This window comes from Lissotriton helveticus, chromosome 1_1 (genome assembly GCF_964261635.1).
Source record: "Lissotriton helveticus chromosome 1_1, aLisHel1.1, whole genome shotgun sequence".
Classification (NCBI taxonomy): Eukaryota; Metazoa; Chordata; class Amphibia; order Caudata; family Salamandridae; genus Lissotriton; species Lissotriton helveticus.
Genome location: NC_136057.1, coordinates 1,260,644,562 through 1,260,670,101, shown reverse-complemented (window position 1 = coordinate 1,260,670,101; position 25,540 = coordinate 1,260,644,562). Strand labels below are relative to the sequence as shown.

General features: G+C 46.3%; 1 protein-coding gene across 1 annotated transcript in view; it reads left to right on the top strand.

Moving 5' to 3' along the window:
- The window catches only part of DLD (dihydrolipoamide dehydrogenase), a 224,917-nt gene that overhangs the window by 181,364 nt on the left and 18,013 nt on the right, over nt 1-25,540 (top strand). The window contains exon 12 of the mRNA XM_078680128.1: nt 24,054-24,191. Within this exon, the coding sequence (XP_078536254.1) occupies nt 24,054-24,191 (138 nt within the window). The remainder of the gene's footprint in view (nt 1-24,053; nt 24,192-25,540) is intronic.

Here is a 25,540-nt window from a genome sequence, read left to right as displayed (position 1 = left end):
CAGTATGCAAACGCTCATTCGCAAATTCCTACCGCACCACTCTCTCCAAGCTCGAGTCTTTATGCAGCTCATAGGCATGATGGCCTCCTGCATATTCATTGTCCCCCATGCCAGACTTCAAATGCGTCCATTACAAGAATGCCTAGCACGGCAATGGAACCAGGCTCAAGGACAGCTAAAAGACCTAGGGCCAGATGTAGGTAAATTTTATTTTACCACCTCTTAAATACCGCATCATACCGACTCGGTATTTAAGAAGTGGTAAAATAAAAGTACCGAGATGTAGGTAAATACAGATGTGCATTTACCGATTCGGAAACAATCGGTATTTACCGATGCGGTAAATACCGACCGGTAAATGCCCATGCATTCCTATGGGCTTTGAAGCCCATAGGAATGATTGGGCATTTACCGGTCGGTATTTACCGCATCGGTAAATACCGATTGACACAAGGGTGCAGGGGTTGTCACTTTGACACCCTCTGGCACCCCCAAAAGAGGCTCGGGTGCCATGTGGCAGGCATACCTGCCCTAAGGGCAGGTCTGCCTGTCATATGGCATAGGTGTGCATGCACACATGTGCAAGCACACCAGAATCGGTATTTTACCATCAAATAGTATTTGATGGTAAAATACCGATTTTTTAATGCTTGTGGGACTCAGAAGAGTCCCACCTACATATCAATTTTCCCTATTCCGTAAAAATACCGACTCGGTATTTTACATATTCGGTAAATTTACCTATCGGTAAATTTACCGAGTCTGTAAAATACAGGGCCCTACATCTCAAATTGCATTTACCGGTCGGTAACGGCCGAATTCGGCCGTTACCGACCGGTAAATGCCTACCTACATCTGGCCCCTAGTGTTGGTGGACAGTCGCGCTCACAATTCTCTGCAGTGGTGGAATCCACAAAATCTTTCCAAGGGGCGACTGTTCCAAGAGCCGGTTCCACAACTAGTACTAACAGCGGACGCATCACTGACAGGCTGGGGAGCCCATCTCCTTCAATACACAGTACAAGAGCTCTGGACAACCAATCAGAAAAGGCTGCATATCAACCAACTAGAGTTGCTAGCGATATTCCTAGCCCTGAAAGCATTTCAGAAATATTTGTACAGCAAGACGGTGTTGATCCGGACGGACAACATGACCGCAATGTACTACATCCAGAAACAGGGAGGAACGCACTCTCCACAGCTGTCCCATCTGGCACAAAGCATATGGAAGTGGGCGATTCCAAAAACATTTTTCTCCTAGCGGAACACCTTCCAGGGAAGGACAATCAGGCCAACAACTACACGAATGGGAGATTCACCCCCAGGTTCTCCAACCATTCTTCGAACAGTGGGGTCACCCAGACATAGACCTGTTTGCCACAAAAGAAAACTCCAAATGCCAGTACTTTGCCGCCAGGTTCCCACATCCGTTGTCACAGGGCAATGCGATATGGATGAACTGGTCGGCAGATTTGCGTACGCTTTTTCCCCAGCACCGCTGATCCCGCTGGTGGCACGCAAACTGCGGCAACACTCACGCTAATCCTAGTTGCTCCCACATGGGCGAGACAACCGTGGTACACAAAGTTCCTAGAACTTTCAGTAGTTCCTCATCAAAGACTGTGCCTTGCACCCCATCTTCTAACTCAAAACCATGGAGAAATCAGACACCCACATCCCAATCAGATGAACCTAGCGATCTGGCTCCTGAGGTCTTAGAATTTGGATACCTTAACTTGCCCCCGGACTGCATGAACATCATTAGGGAGGCAAGACGGCCAACCACACGAGCGTGCTATGCAGCTAAATGGAAGAGGTTTGTTATCTACTGCAACAACAACCAAATCAACCCGTTAGACGCTTCCATACAAAACATTATATGTTACCTGCTGCATCTCCAAAGATGTAACTTAGCATACTCTTCTATACGACTACGCCTCGCTGCTATAGCAGCATACCTTCAAAACAGACAACCCCTTTCTCTGTTTAGAGTACCAGCAATCAAAGGAGGGTTTGAAAAGGGCGATCCCTCCAAGACACCCCCCTTCCCCAGTCTGGAATATAAATATAGTACTTACCAGACTTATGGGCCCGCCTTTCGAACCTCTACACTCATGCGAACTAAAATTCTTATCGTGGAAGGTTGCATTTTTGGTTGCCATTACCTCACTCAGAAGAGTGAGCGAATTACAAGCACTAACAATCCAAGAACCTTTCATGCAGATACACGCCAACAGGGTGGTTCTTAGAACCAACCCTAAGTTCATGCCTAAGGCTGTATCCAATTTCCATATCAACCAATCAATAGAACTGCCAGTGTCTTTCAAAATCCACAGTCAGTAGCTGAGAGAGCCCTACACACATTAGATGTGAAAAGAGCCCTGCTTTATTACATAGACCGAACTAAATCATTTAGGAAGACAAAACAACTATTTGTTGCTTTTGCACCACAACACAAAGGAAATCCTATTTCAAAGTCAGGAATAGCTAGATGGATAGTTAAATGCATTCAGATATGCTATCAAAAGGCAAAACACACTTTAACAGTCCCCCCAAGAGCACACTCTACAAGGAAAATGGGGGCATCCATGGCTTTCCTAGGGAATATTCCTCTTGAAGACATTTGTAAGGCAGCCACATGGACCACCATACACACTTTCACAAAACACTAATGTGTAGACGTGCAAGCAAAACAGCAAGCTGCTGTAGGCCAGGCTGTCCTCAAAACTCTTTTTCAAACTGCTGCAGCTGGCACAGGTAACCACCGCTAGAGGAGATACTGCTATACAGTCTATGCACAGATATGAATTCAGCAGCCCACATGCCTCGAACGGAATATGCTACTTACCAGTATGCATCTGTTCTTGGCATGTAGGGCTGCTGACATTCATATCGCCCGCCCTCCTCTCCGGTGCCTGTCGCAGCTGCAGCATTATCTTTGGCATGGCCATCTCTTACTTTACTATCTCCATCTTTGCCACAATGGCGAAAAACAATCTGAGGATGGAGAAGATGCCCATGCGCACTGTAGTCCAAGGGAGGAGTCTCCTATCTCGTGATACTTCGAATACTCTTCCAAGACAACAAAGTGCAATCATCCGGACCCAGCACTAGGTGGCGATCTATGCACAGATATGAATGTCAGCAGCCCTACATGCCAAGAACAGATGCATACTGGTAAGTAGCATATTCCTTTCACACCTACCCCAGGTCAAGAGGAGCCATCTGTGGCAGGAGAGCTTCAAAGGTCTTGCCGCATTTGCAACGCGACACCCAGCCTCCCCTGCTATCAGGAGCAGGTCCCCTTCCTGCCTCACCCTGTTTTCGGCAGGAAGACAGGAGAAAAACTTTACCAAACCCAGGAGGTGTGCCAACCTCTGCCAACTCCACCCCTCAGGTGGGGGATGCGAGGTGAAGCCCACTCATCAGTGCTCGCTATCTTGCAGATGGGGGGCATCCCCAATCTGGGTTTGGGAATGTGCTTATACTCCCCCACTTGGTGATGCACACACCAAGGGTGTAGTCACCTCAAGGTCAGTGGGCCATTGGCTACTAGCGTGATACCCCTGAAATGCCCCTTAAATGAACGCCCCTAAATACAGTATTTAAGGGGCACCCCTGAACCCATTATTTAGTTCCCGACGACCTATGACGATTGGCAGAGAAGACTACACTGCAGGCAAGGAACATGGCAACAACTGCTTTGGCCCCAGCCCTACCAGCCTGCCTGCTCCTTCCACAAAACCTGCAGCATGACTACTTCCAACCAAAAATCAGTGACCTCTATAAACCCCAGGAGGACAGATCATCTTGGAAAAAGACACAGACTCCTGCAGACATCGCCTCTGTCTATAAAATAACTTCCAGGACGCTGCAAACTGTGAGAATCTCATCTGCCTGTATGACCTCTGCACCCACAGCCAGGTGGCCCACCGGTCCAGAGGAGGTTTCTCAGCGGCCCTGAGCTCTAATCCTATGAGGGGTGACCACTCCGATCCCTGGTGACGTCTGCAACCTCAACACCAGGACTTCGCTCCACCGCGAGCTGACCGGTAAGCATATTCCCGACATCCAAAGGCACCCCTCAGGCTCTGACCCTGTGTCCAGGTGACCAGATCCCGAAGTGTCTTGACGTCGAGGGACATCCCTACTTACCTCCCTAACTGTTGGTTCCTGCCGGTAGAAAATCCTGCAGATGAAATCTGAAGACGACAATCTCAATTGGATTGCATTCGGCTCCTGACAATGTCTATCTACCCTGCACTCGGCGCCCCTGTGCCGCTAGTGATGTAGTCTTGGTGCTAATTTGGGACCCCCTTTGCCCTCACGCTAACCCTAGGAGCTTGTCTCCCAAAACCGAGTGGCCTGTCTGTGAGCAGCCACCAACCAAGGTGCCCCATTGGCTAACCTTGGCACCGTGCACCCTGAACCTTGGAAAACCTTGGTTCTACCCTCCAAACCTCAATTACCAAAACCATTTACTTACCTGCAAACGTAACACTGATGTTCGAGGCATATGATCTACAGATCTTACACTGTGCATTAGATCGCCATCTGGTGCTGGGCTCGGATGATTCCATGTTGTTGTCGTCTTGGAAGAAGTCTTTGTAGTCACGAGATAGGGGACTCCTCCCTTGGACGATAGTGCGCATGGGCATCGGCTCCATCCTTAGATTGTTTTTTCCCGCCACTGGGTTGGGATGAAAATTTTCCGCTGTTGTTCGAAATCTACTTTTAAAGTACTTTGACGCGAAAAAACGTATTCAAACTTCACCAAACTACTTTCGACATCGACAAACATCGTCTCGACTCCATCAGCTCGATTCCGGCCGTCGACGCGGGCCTCTTGGCCTATCCACGCCGTGAGGCCTACACCTCATAGAAAGGACGCCATTCAAAAGATTCCCGAACTGTGGAGCAAAGTTCCCACGCAGTGACCATCACGAGGTGTGTAATCTGTGCTTATCGCCAGAACACGTCGAATCCAGCTGCACAGTCTGTGCGTCCTTTCGATACAAGAAATCCATTCGAGATTGGAGAGCCCGTCGACACGACATGAAGAGACCGGCCACGGAACGGGTGGATATCTGCGACGAAAAAGTTCCACTCGTTCCCGAAGAAGATTCAGGCGATCTCCAAATCGTATCAGAGGCAGACGACACAGATGACTCCATACCATTGGGTCAGCGCGTGAGTACTACTGCCCCTGCCCCATACCCACCACCCAAATCAAAGGCAAAGGTCAACAAATACTCAACCCTTCCGGTTAGCTCCTTACCGAGCAAGCCGCACGTGCCGATCCCACCAGCTCCCTCGGAACGGAAAGAAGTCTCGGCTCCGAAACCGTCGACTTCTAAAGACAAAACTATGAAGCCATGTCTGACGCCTCAAAGCCGACAAGACCAGCTTCCACCCCGTAGCCAATATCTTCGGTACCGAAACCTACAAGGCCTGATTCCGATGCGCTCAAGCCCTCGAAACAGCCTACGACTCCGAAAACAACACCTTCGGTGTCGAAATCTACACCAAAGGACACAGTTACAACTCCTAAGGCTAAAGACAAGCAGCAAGCACGCCCGAAACCCAAAAAATCAGCACTGGCAAACGTTCTGCAAGGAGAAGAACTTTTCCAACCTGATCCTCTACAAAAGAAGATCTACAGTGACCCAAAGACAGGTCATGTATCCACTACACCACACAGGAAAAGAAAATTAGACACAGCACCTACACCTGCAGTGCCTGTCAAGAAGAAGGACTCTACCACATCTCCTATGCACCCTTCTTCTCCTATACTTCCTTCTCCTTCATCTCCTGTTCCTCCTAACAATTCACCTCAGAATTCTCTTGAACACTCTCCTCCTCATTCTTCACCACATACACCTCAAAATGATGATGAGTATAGCATAGGGTGAGGGGTAGACCCAGATGAGCCTTTTCCCTACCCTCTTGGTGATCCAGATTGGGAGTACCCACACCCACAGGATGTGCCAGATATTCCTGACCCACAGGCATACCCATCAAAACCTTCTCCCCCAGAAGACAATATTGGTTTTGGGCATTTACTGAATTGGGCTGCCATTTATCATGGGGTCACCATGCATTCAGATGAGGCAGAGGAGGATTTTTTATTAGATACGTTTGAACAATCACAAAGGTCTGTTCAATTTCTTCCAATGATCAAAGGGGTCATCAAACATGCTCCAGAGGTATTTAAAGATCATATACGCTAGGATCCTAAACCCTAGAATTGAGAAAAAGTACAGGCCTGCTCCTGGCAATCCAGCCTACATTAAAGGACAGTTACCCTTAGATTCCCTAGTTGTCTCAAATGCTATAAAAAGAGCAAACCCACAAACATCAGGTGAAGCCCCACACCCTGATAAAGAATATAAGGTGATAGATGCTTCAGGCAAAAGAATAGGTGCACAAGCTACTGATACATGGCGTATAGCTAACACGCAAGCCCTCCTTGCAAGATATGACAGGGCTCATTATGATCAGTTAGAAAAATGAATGCAAGATCTACCTGACCAATATAAGGCGCGGGCAAACGACCTTATACAAGAAGGCAAGTTAATTTCAAATGCCTCAATCAAGTGTGCACTTGATGTAGCAGACACTGCATCTAAAGCTGTAAACACTAGTGTCCTACTTAAACGTCATGCGTGGCTACGCATTTCAGGATTTAAGCAGGAAGTGCAAACTACCATCTTAAATCAGCCATTCAACCAACATCAATTGTTTGGACCAGAGGTAGACACAGCACTTGAGAAAATGAAAAAAGATACAGATACAGCCAAATCTATGGGAGCTTTGCAATCCACACAAGCTAGAGGCACCTTTCGTCGCTCCTTCTATAGAGGAGGCTCCAAACAAACTGGAGCAGACAATACAGCTTCCTTCAAATCTAATACACAAGCATCCTCCAGTAAAGGATATTTTAGAGGAGGCTATAGAGGCAACAACAATAAAGGAAGAGGTTGAGGTAACAACAATAATCAAACCTCTTCAACCACAAAACAGTGACTTCCCTCTGCTCCCCCAACAGCACTCCACTCCTGTGGGGGGCAGACTAACACAGTTCCTACCTGTCTGAAATTCCATCACAACAGACAGGTGGGTAAGGCAAATTATCCAGTATGGCTACTGCCTCAAACTTACAGCTACCCCTCCACACATACCACCCAGGCAGCGTCCAATGTCTGCAGAACATCTTACGCTGCTCAAACAAGATGTCCTATCACCTTCAAAAGAACGCAATAGAAATAGTTCCTTTACAACATCAAGGAACAGGGGTTTACTCGCTGTATTTTCTAATACCCAAAAAGGACCGGACACTAAGACCAATTCTCGACCACAGGCCCCTCAATCACTATACACACTCAGATCATTTTCATATGATCACTTAACGACAAGTGCTCCCATTGCTGCAACAAGGCGACTTCCTTACAACACTAGATTTAAAAGATGCCTACTTCCACATTCCTATACATCCTTCTCACAGGAAGTATCTAAGGTCTGTACTGGAAGGACAGCATTATCAATTCAAAGTCCTTCTGTAGGAGAGTAGGGTCTGCTTCCTATGGTCACCCCCACTTTTTGCTGTGATTTACTGTTTTTTCGACTTTGGTGTGGCTGTGGGCCTGCTAATCAGACCCACAGCCCAGCTGTTCTCTCTCTAAATTGATACCATGTACTTTAGGTACATACCTAATTGGGAATTGGGTCACCTTTGTGAGCCCCTGTATATAGTGTACCTTAGGTATCCAGGGCATAGGTGCATCCAAGGCCTACCAGGGGCTGCAGCATGTATTATGCCACCCCTGGTTGGCCATCCAAACTGACACCACAGGCTGATCACTCAGCTTGGGTAAGGTGGTGTAATCACCCCTTGCTTAGATATAGTATATCTATATCTACCTTATATATAAACACATATGCACCTATAAGTTACTCCTATGGTAGGCCTTGACAATCCTGGAGGCAGAGTGCTTGGTTTTAGGTGAGAGGGTGCTCTAGCATGAGCTGAGCCCTTCTGCAGCTTTCGGAACCATCTCCTTATAGCTATTTTATGATATAGCCCTACCATATACTCTTAAGTGCATTATAAACTTGCGGTTCTTGCTAACTTTGGTGTGGCTTTATAAAAACATGTTGTGTAAGGTGTCAAACACTTTGGAATACTACCCCCCCCCCCCGCCAGTTCTGGCGACGGGGGTAGCATTCCACTCTTCTAGAGGGGGAAGACATGTAGTTACAGCTTTACCCGGTTAAAGTTAAACAGAGCCTCAGCATCACAAAATGGATGCTGCTGCCACAGACACGAGTCTGACCTCCTGCAGCTGGACGAAACTCCAGCAAGGGAGGCTTGGACAATAGGTTTCCTGTCGAGGGAGGTGCTAGCACCTCCCCAGACAGCCTGTAGTGTATTGGGGCAGGGTGGGTTGAATGGAAAGATGCTTTTCCAGACACTGCCTGGTGCACACAAGGTGCTCCATGCATAGCCCGGTTCAAACCAGTTGCTGAGGCACTTCAGCCCGCTCTGGCGCGAAACTGGACAAAGAGAAAGGGGTGTAACCACCCCCTTCTCAGGTCCACCCATAGGAGGGACCTAGCAGGTAATTCAGCCCCTAAAATCAGTATAAAGATAGGAGCTGTGTCTAGAGACATTAGATTATCCTGGACTGAAACGAAACTCTTGGACCTTAGTCGTCCTATACCGACTAGAAGACTGAAGACATCTCCCTTGTGGTCAAGGAGTGACCACCCTGTGCAAACAGGCACCACCAGTAACTTGCCGGTTTGCTTTGTCGACGCTCCGGCCGAAACCCGAAGACTCAGCAACTTAGGAACTGGACTTCCAGACTTCTCCGACTCCGATCCACATCCACAGCAAAGCTGAGACCCGTGGCGGACACGAGAAACATGGGACCGGACACCCTGGACTACCTGCACTTTGCTGATAGTGCAACTACCGAGGCACCCTCACAGTTGTGCATGGGGGTTTGAGAACTCCCAGACCCGAGCACCGTTTGCACCGAAGCTTAGCCCTCCACACTCCACGGGGCCTGCACCTGCATTTCAGCTTGACGCGTCTTCCCGGTTGCTAGCCCGTTGGCTAGTTAACCCCCCAAAGACTTCCTTTTGAAACTACACCGCTTTCCTGGTTGCTCCAGGCTTGCTCCAGCTTCCCTGCAAAGGAGAAGCTCCCCAGACCTTGCTGGTCTGAACTGAAGCCCATCTTCCCTTCCTGCGTTAATTGCGTTTGCCAAGGCTTGTTGGGTCCAATCCGGATACCAACACCGCAGTCCACTAGATCCTTCGTGGGACAGCTGGAATCCAGCTCCTGGTCGTCGTCGACGCCTCCTGGTTATCGTGGCTGCAGAGACAAGCTTCACCTTCTTCACCTGAAAGACTCGACATCGCCTGGTTCCTTCCTGGTTCCTTCCTGGTCACTGGCTAGTGACCCAGACTCTGTCCCCTCTGCTTTCAGGTTTTTCACATCTTCAATCCACCCTTGGATCCACCTGGACACTTTTCTCCCGTCTGCAGCACGTCTTTGCAGCTCTCCATAGGAAACAGCGACGAAACCCGACACGAAAAGACACCTATGCACCCGACTTCCCTGGGTGAGGTAACTCGAGTACTCCGGTGCTCCCGTAGGTGTTGACTCTCGAAGTGTCCTAGTTTAAAAGGGTTTTACCGTAGTCCATCCGGAAGTGTCCTTAATCAACTACTTTGTAACTTTTACGTTCTCATTAGAACTGTATTTAGACACTGCACGCGTCTCCCGTGGGCCTCCTACTTCCAATCCCTTGGTTGTCCAGTGTAGCCCCAGCGATTCCCTAGGCTCTAGGCCTATTCACTATTCCTGAAGTGGTCCTTATACCACTTACTTAGTATATGGTTCGTGAGGCCCCTAGGGCAGAATTGTATTTGTGCAACTTATAGTATGCTTAATGAGTAACTTGTGATGTATCTCGATCTCTGACCTCATAAAGAGTCCAGAGGGGTTGTGTTAGAAATAAATACATATATATTTTATATATACCTTGTGTGGTGTCCTTTCATCTGGTATTCAAGGGTTTATATATCGTAAAACAGCTGGCTTCACATGCTCTCTGAAGTTTTAGCCTTAGGCTGCTGGTCCATGCTACCACTAGGATAGCTTGTCTATAAGGTTGACTTTGCAACCACCATCAATAAGGGTCGTTTAGACTGGTGCAAGGTGCCCACTAGAATAGTAGACATCATATGCCAGGCTAACTTCTCACACCTTCCATTCGGGGTAACAACTGCACCAAGAGTGTTCACAAAGTGCCAAGCAGTAGTACCAGCACACCTCAGAAGACAACAGATACATGTCTTCCCTTATCTAGACGATTGGCTCATAAAAGCCAAGTCATTCAATCAGTGTGTCCAACACACACATCAGACAATTCAAACATTGCACAACTTATGGTTCACAATCAACTACATCAAGTCGCACCTACAGTCCTCTCATTTACATCAATATTTAGGGGCTACAAAAAACACGTCTACAGCTCTAGCGTATCCCAGTCCAGCAAGGATACAGAGCATTCAAGCCTTAGTCACAAAGTTCCAACATCAACACTCTCTCCCAGCCAGAGAGTTCATGAGACTAATAGGCATGATGGCATCTTGCATCTTCATTGTACCATATGCAAGACTGCAAATGTGTCCATTACAGGAATGTCTTGCACAACAGTGGAATCGGGCTCAAGGACAACTAACAGACCTTGTGTTGGTAGACAGCCGCACACATCGCTCTCTGCAGTGGTGGAACACCAAAAACTTGACAAAAGGGCGGACGTTCCTCGAACCTATTCCACAAATAGTACTTATAGCAGACGCATCTCTCACAGGATGGGGAGCCCATCTTCAACATCATATAACTCAGGGGCAATGGACCAATCAACAAAAATCGTTCAATATCAATCACCTAGAGCTGCTAGCAATATTCTTAGCACTCAAAACATTCCAAGTACAAAACAAAGCTGTCTTGATCTGGACGGACAACATGGCAGCTATGTACTATATACAAAAACGGGGGGGGGGGACACGCTCTCTACAGCTGTCCCAGCTTGCACAGAACATTTGGAGATGGGCCATTCCACAAAACGTATATCTGTTAGCAGATCACCTTCCAGGACTTCAAAATCAGATAGCAGATCTGTTAAGTTGACAGACACAACAGATTCACAAATGGGAACTACATCTGCAAGTTCTTCAACCATTCTTTCACAAGTGGGGTCCTCCAGACATAGATCTGTTCGCCACACACGAAAACGCAAAAGGCCTAACCTTCGCCGCCAGGCTTCCACACCCGCTGTCCAAGGGCAATGCGATATGGATGAACTGGTCAGGCAGATTTGCTTATGCTTTTCCGCCACTACCACTAATACCACTAATAGTGCGCAAGCTACGACATCAGTCGCTCAAACTGAATTTACTGTGGTATACAACTCTGCTACAACTATCCCTAGTTCCACACCAAAAGCTACGTCTGACACCATCCCTGCTAACGCAGAACCATGGAGACATCAGACATCCAGACCCAAGTCAACTGAATCTGGCGATCTGGCTCCTGAGGTCTTAGAGTTTGTTTATCTTAACCTACCACCAGACTGTATGAATATCATTAAAGAAGCCAGGAGACCTACTACTAGAGCTTGCTATGCTGCTAAATGGAAAAGATTTGCCATTTACTGCAACAATAACCAAATTGATCCCCTAGATGCTTCCATCCAAAATATAATGTGTTACCTTCTACATTTACAAAGATGTAATTTGGCATATTCATCTATACGCGTACATCTGGCAGCAATTGCAGCATATTTACAAAATAGACAACATCTGTCTCTATTTAGAATGCCTGCTATTAAATCATTTATCGAAGGATTAAAAAGAATCAGTCCACCCAGGTTACCACCTTCTCCAGTATGGAACCTAAACGTTGTTCTTACAAGACTCATGGGTCCCCCTTTTGAACCTTTACACAAATGTGAACTGCAATTCCTCACATGGAAAACCGCTTTCCTTGTTGCTATTACCTCTCTTAGAAGAGTCAGTGAGATACAAGCTTTCACAATACAAGAACCATTTTTACAACTACATCTAACAAGGTGGTTCTAAGAACTAATCCTAAATTCCTTCCAAAAGTCATTAGTCCTTTTCATTTAAACCAATCTGTAGAGTTACCTGTGTTTTTCCAAAACCCTGACTCTGTAGCAGTAAGAGCTCTTCACACACTAGATGTTAAAAGAGCTCTTCTCTACTATATAGACAGGACTAAATCTTTTCGAAAGACAAAACAACTGTTTGTATCTTTCTCTCCACCACATAATGGCAACCCCATCTCTAAGGGTGGAATTGCAAGGTGGATTGTTAAATGTATACAAATATGCTATCAAAAAGCAAAACGTACATTAACAGTTCCTCCTAGAGCGCATTCCACAGGCAAACTAGGAGCCTCTATGGCTTTCTTAGGGAACATCCCCAGAGAAGACATATGCAAGCAGAAACATGGTCTACAACACACACCTTCACTAAACGCTACTCTGTTGATGTGCAAGCCAAGCAGCAAGCTGCAGTAGGCCAAGCTGTCCTTAAAACCCTCTTTCAAACTACTGCAACAGATACAGGTGACCTCCGCTAAGGGAAGACACTGCTGTACAATCTGTGCACAGTGTAAGATCTGCAGCTCATATGCCTCGAACGGAAAATGCTACTGTATGCATCTGTTCTTGGCATGTAGAGCTGCAGATTCTTACACGCCCTCCCGTCTCCACTGGGCCTGTATCTGTTCCAGTTCTATCTTAATTAGATATACACTCATGGACATCCTTTCTTCTTTCTACAAACTCCATCATTTCCCATCATGGCGAAAAACTATCTAAAGATGGAGCCGATGCCCATGCGCACTATCGTCCTAGGGAGGAGTCACCTATCTTGTGACTACAAAGACTTCTTCCAAGACGACAACAACGTGCAATCATCCGAGCTCAACACCAGGTGGCGATCTAATGCACAGTGTACGAATCTGCAGCTCTATATGCCAAGAACAGATGCATACTGGTAAGTAGCATTTTCCTTTCCTCCATAGTATTGAGTTGAATGTTTTTTCTGCTAAAGTACTAAGTGTCACTGTTACTTACCGTGCATATCCAAAGTGTATTAATTCAAGCAAAAGTAATACATTGCCTCCCCTAAAGTATTGCAGTACTATTTTTAAGCTTGCACTGTAAAGTAACTGAAAAGTAACGAAACAGTACTTACCAAGTATTCCAGAATGTAATCTGAAGTAATTACAAGTATTCAGAAGAGTTTACAAAGTGTTTCCGATACTGCAAAGGAACTTGTTTGCTTTTTCAAAACCAGTAAACACCTTTGAATAGTATTATGGGTTTGAAATTATCACTTACCTGCTACTAAGTAAATCTTGGTTCTAATAATAAAAATAACAAAGTGACAACTTTTCATACAAACAATTGGTCTGGATTCAGTTCTTGAGTGTATGACATCATTTCCTGACTGAGAGTGTACAACAAGTCCTTAACACTACCCTCTGATAAACCTGACAGCTCAACCACACTACCACAGAAGAGAGTAAGGTATTATCTACTTTAGCCTCTGCTATTCCTCTGGCGATCCACCGGACTCTGTTCACACTATACCTTACTTTGGTATGGTATATGCAGAGCCAGTTTCCTACAGTACCCCTCTAACTTGCAGTTGACCCTCAGATCCCAGTGGGCCCAACATGAGGGTTACCTCTGACACTATTCAGATTCCTTGCAAGACTACTCAGGACCTGTAGAGATAGGTGGTATTCCACGTCTGACTTAAGTAGGCCACTCTCCTTCCTCCATCCATAACCCCTAGTAGTGACCCAAGCGTCAATTCAGGCTTTATGGGCGTCTCGGGTCCTACCTAGAGCCACCTCCCTGCTGGAGCTTTGAGCTTTCATTTCATTATCAAAGCGAGCCTGGTGCAAGTCTTCACAGATAAAACTACCACCATGTAGTACTACAACGAGCGGGGTGAAGAGGGGTCCTGGATCCTGTGTCAGGTGGCCGTAACCCTCTGGAGATGGCTGTGTCAGCAGAATATCTTTCTGGTTGCAAGCCACCTGGTAGGGTCCATGAATGCCAGAGTGGACAAACTAACCAGGTGTCATGCGGGAAAGTGCCTCTTATTGACATGCTCACCCCCACTTTTTGCCTGGTTCTTGATGGAATTTTGACTGGAAGTGCACTGGATTCCTGCTAACCAGGTCCGTTTTGCACAATCTCTTTCCGAAAACTGTACAGTTGTTTTCCAAGTTGGCAATATCTTTAACACCTTTTATAAGTCCCTAGTAAATGGTACCCAGGACCTGGGGTACTAAAGTGGGTCCCCCAAGGGCTGTAGCATGAATGGTACCACCCTAAGAGACCCCTCACCAAACACATGCAAGACTGCCACTTCAGGCTGTGTGTTTTGTTGCAGGCAAATCCCTGTGTGCCATGTCTCCTAACATTGCATGTAGTAGTTGTAAGTCACCACTACATCAGGCTATACAACCCTAAGGCAGGTGCTTAATACTACATGGGGTGTATTGTACCTGAATGCCGTACTCACTTTTCCTCCCATAGGATAACATTGCAGCTTCAATTATTTGCCTTTAATTGTCAGCTTTTTTTACTGAAAATGATTTCTATTTAAAAACATACTTACCTGACTGAATTGTTTCTGGTGCCTAAACCAATATAAAGATAATCGTTATTGTTGTGGTTCTCCTTTATTGACCAGTGTGTGTATTTTCAGATGTCTTGTGTGCCTTTCTGATGAGCCTAAGGCTGCTTAACCACACTAACCCCTAGAGGAGCTCCTTGGGATTGCCTTAGCAAACCCCCTGTCCACTCATAAGGGAACCCTTGGACTCTTTACACCATGTATCTTTTTTTCTTATATAAAGAGCGAGCTTCTTACACATCATCTGAAAGATTACAAGTGGCATCTCCGTCCTGATGTGGTGCAAGGCATCTTCAACCATTGGAGAAGACACTGGCTAGATCTGCTCACTTTAGTCCAGAAGGCGCAGTGTCAGCAGTTTGCATGCTAGAGTTTCCTCAAAGGCATTAGTAAGAAGACTCATTCTTGCTGCTGTGGAATGAGGGGCTCATGTGCTGATTCCCACTATTCCAGACTGGTTCTGAAGATCATTTTTATCCCTGCATACTGGTGTACAAGAGTGTACTGGTGTACAAGAGTGTGGTACCAGAGCTCCTGGGCATTTGTCTTCCAATTCGGGAGTATTGTCTGTCTCAACAACAGGGTAGAGTCCTGCATCAAACTCCGCGGTGGAGATTGAATAGGGACATCTGAATGCATTTGATGTGCTGATGGAGGTGGTTAATGGCTTCCTTTCAGCCAAACATCATTCTACAAGGTCCATCCAGGCTGCCCTTAGAAGAAATGTGTTGCTTGGTGTAGTACTCAAAATACCAACTCTTTACAGGCCAAACTTTCTGATGTTCTTTTGTTTGCTTTTTCGTTAGATAGCAAGGCAATGCAGTAGTTAACATCAAGGGTGATCTGTGGGCCCTTTCAGACTTTTTTTGTTTATTGGACCAACTGTCTTTGCTTAGGTCAGTGGTTGTGTGATGCGCTTTATTAAGGGTTTGACCAACATTTTTCCCTTTTCCCCTCCCAACATGTTTGTGATGCCCTAATGGAACCTGAACCTACTATTGGCATTTCTTATGTGCACACCTCTTGAGCCTCTGCTCCTAATGGCTCTTAATCTTGAAAACAGTTTTCCCTATTGCCATCACATAGGTGCACTGTGTAAGTGAATTGTAGGCATTATTGTTACAACCCCCCCCCCATACCACATTCTTTCCAAACAATTTGGTGTTGAGGTCATGGATGGCTTTACAGTCCAAAGTTATGATGCTCTTCCACGTTGGTCAGTCGTTCACACTCCGCTTTCTTCGTTCCACCTCACCTTTCAAAGGATGAGGGTAGACTCCATCACCTTCATTTGAAAAGGGCATTAAGTTGGTACAATATCCGTACAAAAGACTATTAGGTGGATGATCAGCTCTTCATCAGGATTTCAGGTGAAAAGAATGGTAAGGGTGTGAAAAAGAGGATGCAATCAATGTGGATAGTTCTGTGGATCAATATCTGCAACACACTGGCCCCAAAAAAGCTGTCTAAAGCTCTAGGATTCGATTCCTCAAGGGCCGTGGCAGCTACAGTGTTCTTAGTACGAGGAGTGGCCACTGTTGATATTGGCCAGGCTGCAACATAACACTCGGTTATGCGGGACCTGCTGGCCTGTGTCCACTCGCGCCACCCTCCACAGTTGGGAGGTACTGCTATGGTGTCTATTCTAAAGCTGAGGAGTCTGCAGTTAGAAGTATCCATCAGAAGAATAAGAACCAGAAATAGTTTTGCCAAAGGTAAGCATCCTGCTGTTGAAGCATATGGCACATATTATAAATGGTCATGTTTGATGCAAATGAAAGAAAGAAACACTTGCCTGGAGCATTACCTAGACTTGTGCTTTCATTAAATTGTGCTTCACCATTTTTCATGCCAATTTAAGCAATATGGTGCCCTAGTCATTCACATTTGTATCTGTTTCTCCTATCCGGCATTGAGCATGCAGAGCATCATTCTCTAACTCTGTCCATGTCAAAGGACTTCGAGTTCATTGCTGGCCATCTCTTTGCCAGAAAGAGTGGCATGTCAATAAATCTGCACAGCATCTTTTTCTGTATGGGTCTGGTCATTAGTCCCTGCAGACAAACCTTTGGTTAAAATGTAATGTTACCTAATGTAATGGAAATAGTGTATAAAAAATGTTTGTCGCTAGCTGTATTTCACCGGACAAGACAATAACATTTGTAGAAAGTCTGCCTATTCTGAACTTACAGCAGGGGCATCACTCTGGGTGGTAGGATATAACCTATGTATCGTTTGAGTTTTAAATAGGCGCAGTGTAATTAGTTATATTGTATGTATGTAAATGTCCTATTTCAATACCATTAAGTTCTCCATCGATATATCTGACTCATCTTGTGTCAGAGGGTCTAAAGATATTTTCATTCTTCCCAAATAATTCTTTACAGTTGGGTTGTGTAATTATTTCTTTTTTTCCACCCCTCCATGTGTGAGTAGCGTATGGAGCACCAGTTATGCCATAGGCTCTCCAAATATTTCCCTCCAACTATTTTGCAGTGATCTAAGTATCGGACCATATGGTAGAAATTGCCTGTTATGTATGGGGAACAATTGCCCAAAAGTATCAAATTTGAGTTCTCAAACAGGGCAGCAATTTTGAGGACCATTACATCTGGCCATTTGATGGTGTTCTCTATTGTTGCTGTCTCTCTACATTTGGGATAACACTATAGTGGTGAGACTGGTTGTTAGACCTGTCAGCCTTAGGGTGGTCTCCCCTACATTTTTGCCCTTTTTGCCTCCCATTTTTATCCTATATTTTGTTGGACTTAGGACTCTGGGCACCGCACCACTGCTAAACAGTGCTGAGGTGCAGGTGCTCTCCCCTAAAACCTTGTGAGGCTGGCATATCTGCCACCAGCCACTGCTAACGCAGTAAGGCTTACTCCTCCATAGGCTAACATTGGGAACCTCCCCTTATGGACTAACTTCTGACAGGGACCTAATAAGTCTATCATGTTTGGTCTTGTTGGACTCGGGGCGGGGAACCCTTTCCAATGATATATAGGGTTTGGGCATTCATTCGCTAGGGATCCCACTTTTATAAAGGGGACCTTTTCCTGCCTACACTTAGATTAGGCTGCAGACTCCCCCCTCCCCTCTGCATACTGATAGCCTGCCTGGGTTGGGAGGTGGGAGTGGTGATTCACACCTTCTTCCCTGGGATGAGCTGTGATGGGCTGCCCACTGAAGCCTTAACGGCCTGTCTCTCGTCACTGTGACAGCTAGGTCAGGGAAGGCAGGGAACATACCAGAACTCCCTGGACTCTTCCAGAAGCCCCTGCCCCCAGACCCTTCCAGAGATTTCCACCACTTCCTGGCCCCTAGACTAACAAGCATTGGAAATGCAATAGGTCTCGCAATAACGCGAGTCTGAACTATTAGCATTGTAAATGATAATGCCCTTTATTTTTGCGTTCTGGATTTTGGAACATAAATAAAAGGCTTTGTCATTTACAAGGCCTATAGCTTAAATTTGCGTTAAAACGAGACCTATTGCATTGCAATGGTGGTGGTGCTGCTGAGTTTTCTCTGAATCTGCACCCACAATCTGCACTCTGAATCTGCACCCACAATCTGCACCCTGAATCTGCACCCACAATCTGCACTCTGAATCTGCACTCTGAATCTGCACTCTGAATCTGCACTCTGAATCTGCACCCACAATCTGCACCCACAATCTGCACCCACAATCTGCACCCACAATCTGCACCCTGAATCTGCACCCACAATCTGCACCCACAATCTGCACCCACAATCTGCACCCACAATCTGCACCCACAATCTGCACCCACAATCTGCACCCACAATCTGCACCCACAATCTGCACCCACAATCTGTGAGTGGCGTTGCGTGGGTGAGTGGCGTTGCGTGTGTGAGTGGCGTTGCGTGTGTGAGTGGCGTTGCGTGTGTGAGTGGCGTTGCGTGTGTGAGTGGCGTTGCGTGGATGAGTGGGGTTGCGTGGGTGAGTGTGGTGTTGCGTGGATGATAGTGGGCTTGCGTGGGTGTGAGTGGCGTTGCGTGTCTGTAAGTGTTGCTGTGTGGGTGAAAGTGGCACAGAGCCTTTGATGTGGCCTGGCGCAGGAGAAATGCTGCTGCTGCAAATTAAATACAAGAGCGGCCGGGAAGCGGCCGGGAAACACAAGTACGGCCGGCCACATAATTAGGGGAGGAGAAGCCGCACAGCACACGCTGGGAGAAGCCCTTTGATGTGCTGTGCGGCCGCGATGCGCGCTCTGTGCTGGGGGAGGGCCATTAGCCTGAACTTGCGGCAAGATCAAACGAAGGGTGGGAGGGACATTGAGGAACAGATGGCCATGAAAGTGTATGGGCCAAAAGCGCGTGCCTGTGGCCACGTGCACTCGAAGAAAATGCCACGAAAAAATGCGGTGGTTTGACAATCAGTTTGAGCACTTGAATTCTCGCCATTTCCCATTCCTTCGGAATGGTAAAGGACGAGACCTAAAAAGATATATAAGGGAGGGTCCTGGCCTCACATTCTTGTTACACTGCTGGACCTGGATGAATCCCTGCTGGAGTGAGGACTGCTGCGCAAGAGGATTGCCACTGGGAAGGAGGCTGACTGCTCCAAGGAACTGCTGCCCCACAACCTGCTGAGCTGCCCTACTGTCTGCTGATTCTGCCCTGCATGGGAGACTGCAACATCACCACCAGAGTGTCTCCACAACATCCCAAAGGAACTACTTTTCTTTGAACCACATTTTAAAGAGTCTTCAACCTTTTAAAGATTGCCTTTTTGGGACTGCACCCATTTTAAGCTAAAGGAAACTACCTGTCCTTGGACCACAGCGTTTTAAAGACTGCCCTTTGGAACAGCAACAACACTCTCAAGATTTGCCCTGCAACACTGTGGCTGCCCTCAGCACTGCTGGCCCCGTGATCCTCCCGAGGGCTCTGTGATTGCCTCTGCTTCTGGCACAAGCCGACTGAAACTGGCCCTGAGGTCACCGCCACTGGGACTGGAGCGCGCTGTGTAGCGCTGAGAAGCGAAGCGCTGTGTGGCAAGAGGCTCCGTCGTTGCCCCGGACTTGGAGGCACTGTTAAGCGCTGTGCTAAAGGAGTGCTGTGTGGCCGTGACCCCCACCTGTGCAGCGCCTGCTGAGCCCGAGGCCCCAGGGGGAGAGGAGCCTCGCACCCGCGCCCGCAACCACCACCCCAGGTAACGCCTCAGTGCAACCAGTCTGCTGCGAGGGGGCGGGGGGCGGGTTGGCCGGGTACCTGGAGTGTGAGCTTTGTGCTTGGCTGGGAACCGTCCTTCACTGACTGGCCTACGGGGGCATAATTACTTGGTAATTGACACTGGGGCATTTTTTTAGCATTACCAGCAGCGCCTGGGCAGCCGCACTTCCTACGCTGGGAGCATCATTTCTATGAGAGGCACACTTATTACGCTACAAGGGAACTTTGGCCTAAGAACCTTCCCCCAGTGAATTTTGACCATAAGAACCTACCTCAAGTGAACTTTTGCCATCCAAGGACACTGTGAGAAAGACATTACCAGCAGGAGCCCTTGGCACACCTGAACTTTTGGTGATTTGATCAGGCCTGGGAACTGGATTCATTCTTATTGATTATTGATCTTGCTTGGAAACTGGAATCCTTTTTATTATTGATCAGGCCTGGGAACTGGATTCATTTTTATTGATTATTGATCTTGCTTGGAAATTGGAATCCTTTTTATTATTGATCTTGCCTGGAGCTGGTTTTACCTGCTTTTGGTTCTCGCATAATTTTTAGATAAAGAAATTCTTATTCTTATACAAAACTGGTGTGGTTTTCCTTTTGTGAGTGTTTTTACTGTGTCACCGCCGTTGTGTGTTGCACAAATACTTTACACATTGCCTCTGAAGTTACGCCTTTGCTGCTCTGCGCCAAGCTACCAGGTCGGAAGCGGTGGTCCCTACTTGGACTAGGGTGCATACCCCTGCCAACTAGAGACCCTGGTTCTAACACTGGTCAATATGATGAACTGCTCCATTGCGGGAAAGGCAGCGTCACCAGGACTACCTGAGGTGTCTGAATGGTGCATTGCTTCTCGGAATCAGTGTTTGATTGAGAATTATTTTCTGTAAGCTCAGTTGTAAATAGTGGGTCTGTTTGTTGCCGTCTCCAAACCACCATGTCACCCTCTGCAGCTGCTTCCCAGTGTATTAATGCTTATAATCTGATGTGGTCAATCCACCTTTTGTGAGCATCAGCTGAATTTTGTTTAACATGATTCTGCATCTGCCCCCTCCACAATTCAAATCAATCAACCGTGAGTTTAGCACTCGAAATATGGTTTAAGTGTAATTTTGAAGGTATCTTTGCAAAATAGTATAAATAAATGAAGGAGCAGAACCTTCTTGGAAAGTACAACTAGACTAATCTCTGAGAGCTAAAGCTTTTGCCAAATCTCTGCAGTATTTTGTTATTGCGATAGTCCCTTAGGGGAGTTCCAGTGAATAGCAATGGTCTCATTATAGTAGTCAATTTGCACACCTAAGTACTTAAATGTTTCTGCCAGTTTCATGTAGCTTCTTACCAGCCATATTGGAAACAAGCATAGTTTCTTTATAATAACTTTCCTACCAGGCAGAGTACCAAAGATCTCCAGTTTCAATAGAACACATGAAAGGTCCTCCGGGATACAACAGCATGTTATCTGCATATAGAGAGGTCGAATGTATGTATCCGTGTATTTCAGTCCTCTTATTACTACCTTGTTTCTTTATCAACACAGCTGCTCCCTCGAATGCAAATGCAAACACGAGTGGACGCACTGGATACCCCACGCTTGTTACCCTCTCTGCATGGATCAGGAGCCAGAAGTTACTTGATCATATAAAACTCAAGCCATTAGGTTGTTATATCCCTTTGTGGTCTTTTACATCAGAACCGCTACCTACAGTTTAAGCTCCTGCTTCTTAAATGGAGCATCCAGGTCTTCAGCTTGCAGCCAAGTAAATCTAGTAATCCCCTCCTATGTTGCATATGCTTGCAATGAAGGCACCACCACTTCTGGCATGAAAGCTTGCTGTGGTAGTCTGCAAACTCCTTACCTACCTCCTAATGTGAATATGGAATAGAGCCATTAGGAGAGAGGAAGCCGGGGCATTACGCATCACTGTTCTCATTAACCAGTGAGACGAGGATCAGTCTTATCCCCTTTAGTATCATGTCTCACTCACTCTATCTGTCCTGACAGTTTTATTTGACTTTCCATTATTGTTTACTCGTATTGCTCGCTCTCTTTCTCAAGAGAGATAGAGGGCTTCGCATATAGAGGTCTTATTTTGGCCTCTGTTTTTTTGACGGCTCTGTTTAGGAATTTTCTGACTATGTGGGCCCACTGCAAATCCCTCACACCACTATATTATGTTCTTCCCATTCCCTAAGCACATCTCCTGTGGATCCAGCATTCAGGTGCCTCCCTCAGGTTCCCCCTGACAAAAATATCTTCAAGTTAGCCTGTCTGATTCACCAAGATGGAATACTTATATAAATGTAGATGCCAGCATTTGTAAAGCACACCGCTACCTCCGGAAAGGTGTCCCGGCGCTGTGGGCCATCTGGCAGGTTAAGCAAACTATTGCCCAGAATCACATGGTGCTGGGCTAACCTGCCTCCGGAGCCGGGGATTTAACCGTGAACTCTGTGGTCCGGAGTCAGGCACCATGGCCGCTGCACCACACCTCTTCCACCTGCATACATTGTACGCAGTAGTAATGAGTGGTAGTCTCACAGGGTCTAGATCAGCTATTCATCTTCATCAACAAGACCTGATAAATGTGTTATGCATAGAAACAGGTGAATAAAAGGATAGCTTTTTTTCTGTGGATGGATGGAACACCACACATTTGTAAAGTTCCAGTTCAGTTACTGAACCCTAAATTGTAGTGTTCAGACAGTGCTCTAGGTGACAGCTTTGATGGAGCAGAGGGTCATTGGGGGAATGACCAGTGTAGGTCAAGATCAGGTGCACAGTTAAAGTTCCTCCCCAGATTATTTGAGTGTGCACAATATTAATGAGTTGATTTCCTTGTCGGTCAGATACGTTTTATTGAGTGAATAAATACATATTTTTGTTAATGGGCCACCATCGAAACAGCCTTTTAGTACTGTGTATCAACCATCTGAATTGTATTGCTTTTTCCTGATTGTAAGGGATTCCTCATTTCACTCACAAATCTGTGTACCCATACCATAGGAGTAGTAAGAAATGTTTGTTAAAAGACTATTCCAACCTTCGTGAAGCTCATCACCTTTGGTCAATTGGGCCACTTAGAGCAGAGCAATGTCTAGTTCTTGACAATGGAGTATATTTTATGTCTTTTAATTGGTTTCCCATCCCTATTATTTTCCAAGTGAGGAATTTGTATTGTTTTAAGCAAGCCATCTGCATCTTGCTTCCTACGGTATTGCAGCAATTTCCAGGTTCCAGTCTCGTTTACAGAGGTATCATGCTGCAGAGCAGTCCACGCAGTTTCCTGATGCTCCCTTTCATTGTAGCTGTTTTCTACAGTAATCTACACTGTTGCGTGCTGCTGTTGTATCACTTATCCGCTCAATAATGCGCGGTCTCCTTCTGCCATCAAGCAGTAGGTGCCATCTTGAGGGCTGCACCTCTCGCCACTCTGACTCCGCAAAGTCCCATCTTCACTCCTTGTCTGGCCTTGACCTACACACCAAGACATCCTTGGCACACTGAACATCAGCCCTACTGAAAATAGTGTCTGAGCTGTTGTGCAGTAGGGATCATGAGCAGTGATTAGAAATAAAGACGTTCCTCAGCCCATGAGACTTGTGGTGGTCTTTTCATCCCTCTGATACTTTGCTTGTGTTGGAAGACAGACCTGTAATATTGACCAAAATGAAGTTCTTGTCCCTTCTTGTTCTGGTAGTTTTTATTTGTGTGCTTTTTATTGTTAAGTTATGGTTCTAATGACTCTGTGGTGTACATATGCGGAGTTAAGGGACATCTAAAATATTGTGATGTGATGTCTTATAAACAAATCTGTCTAGCTCTTTAAAGCTGAACAAGTTAAAAGTAATGAAGTACCAGTTGTTTAAAAAAATTGTGTTGTGCACCAATGACTGACAACCACCACAAGGCACTCTTTCCTGATTCACTCGAAACTGCGCAGATGAACCACTATGTTGTTAGGTCTTTGCTTACATTATCTGCTCCCATTTCTCACAAATCCAAACCAGCCACTCAAACGTAACTATTATTTGAAGATAAAAATAGTTGTGTGGTCTTCATGTGTTGTAACACATTCTCATTTGTTTTCTAGGGTGTTGAATACAAAGTGGGAAAGTTTCCATTTGCTGCTAACAGTAGAGCCAAAACTAATGCTGACACAGATGGCTTGGTGAAGATCTTGGGTCACAAATCGACAGATAGGATGCTGGGAGCCCACATCCTTGGATCAGTGAGTACCAGGGAAAGATTTGAAATTGCAGTGGATGTTCGCATATGTTGGATAAAATATTTTTGTTTTATTCAAGACCTTATTTCTGAAAATTTTGTGACACCGAATATGCCTATTTGTTTCTCAGAGTGAGACTACCACTCTTCCACAGACCATCATTCCATTCAGTGTACTAGAGAACATATGGATCTTTGCGCTAGAGGACATGCAGAACTGCTAAAGAGTGCCCATTGTATAATTATGTCCATAGCCAACTGTATTCCACAAAACATGATCAGATGCACAAGAGAAAAAGTCCAAATGTTAGTCAGCCTTTCTGACCGTGTCTACAAATAAATGATTTGGTTCACCATAATATTGCCACCACAAACATGTGTGCATGTATTATGTCTGTTGTGCCTCTGAAATAAGTTAAGATTTGGAAGGAATAGGAAATAAGTTCAGTGCGTCTGCAGCGAGATAGGCCTCCTCGAGGTGCTACGAAAAAGACTGGAAAGAATCATGAGAATATTGTGTGCTATGAGGTGGGCATTAGTGCCTTCTAAAGAGGGCAGAGCTTGAGCATGGGAACTTATGAAATTGCTAGACTGGTGTGATAAAGTGCCTCTTTTGACATGGTTAGCTCCCACTTTTTGCCTGGATATTGATGTGATTTTGATTGTAGTGGACAGGGTCCCTGCCAATCGGGTCCCCTGTGCCAGTGCTTCTTCCCTAAAATCTATTCCCCTATTGGCCCTTAAGATCCACTGTAAGCCTCTCGTAAAATATACCTGGGTACCAATGGCATTGGGGTTGAAGGGGGCCACCTAGGGACCCCTCACCTAGGCCTGCAGACTGCCACTGCAGCATACCGTAGCAAAGCACCTGACTGCAACGAATATAGACAGCGAGGCATTGTGAGCCTAGCCTCCATTTTGGGACCCAGTTTGGTTTCCAGTTTTCTGTCGCCTGAGTTTGGTGCATGGCTAATGGAACGGATCCCCTCCCAAAACTGTCCTCACTGCCACTCTAAGTATCCCTGGGCAGACCACCATACAGTGTGTAATCTGTTCTTATCTGCCGGCTGCAAAGTCGCTTCCTGGCCATCCTGCCTTGCCTTCCTCTCCAAAAAGAGACTTAAGTACTGAAGAGAACTCTGCGGGACACCCAACAGACTGCAACGGCAGGCCTGGGTGATATGAAGCAGCACCCCATTGGTGAATAGTCAGTTCGGTGGCACTCTGTTCACGGTACGACATGGCAATGGGAGGAGATGCATCACACTAAGCAGTACAGGAAACCTGGGGCAGGGGAGAAGATAGTGTCTGGGAGCAAGGACATCTCCAATGCCAGTGTCCTACTTAGGCGCC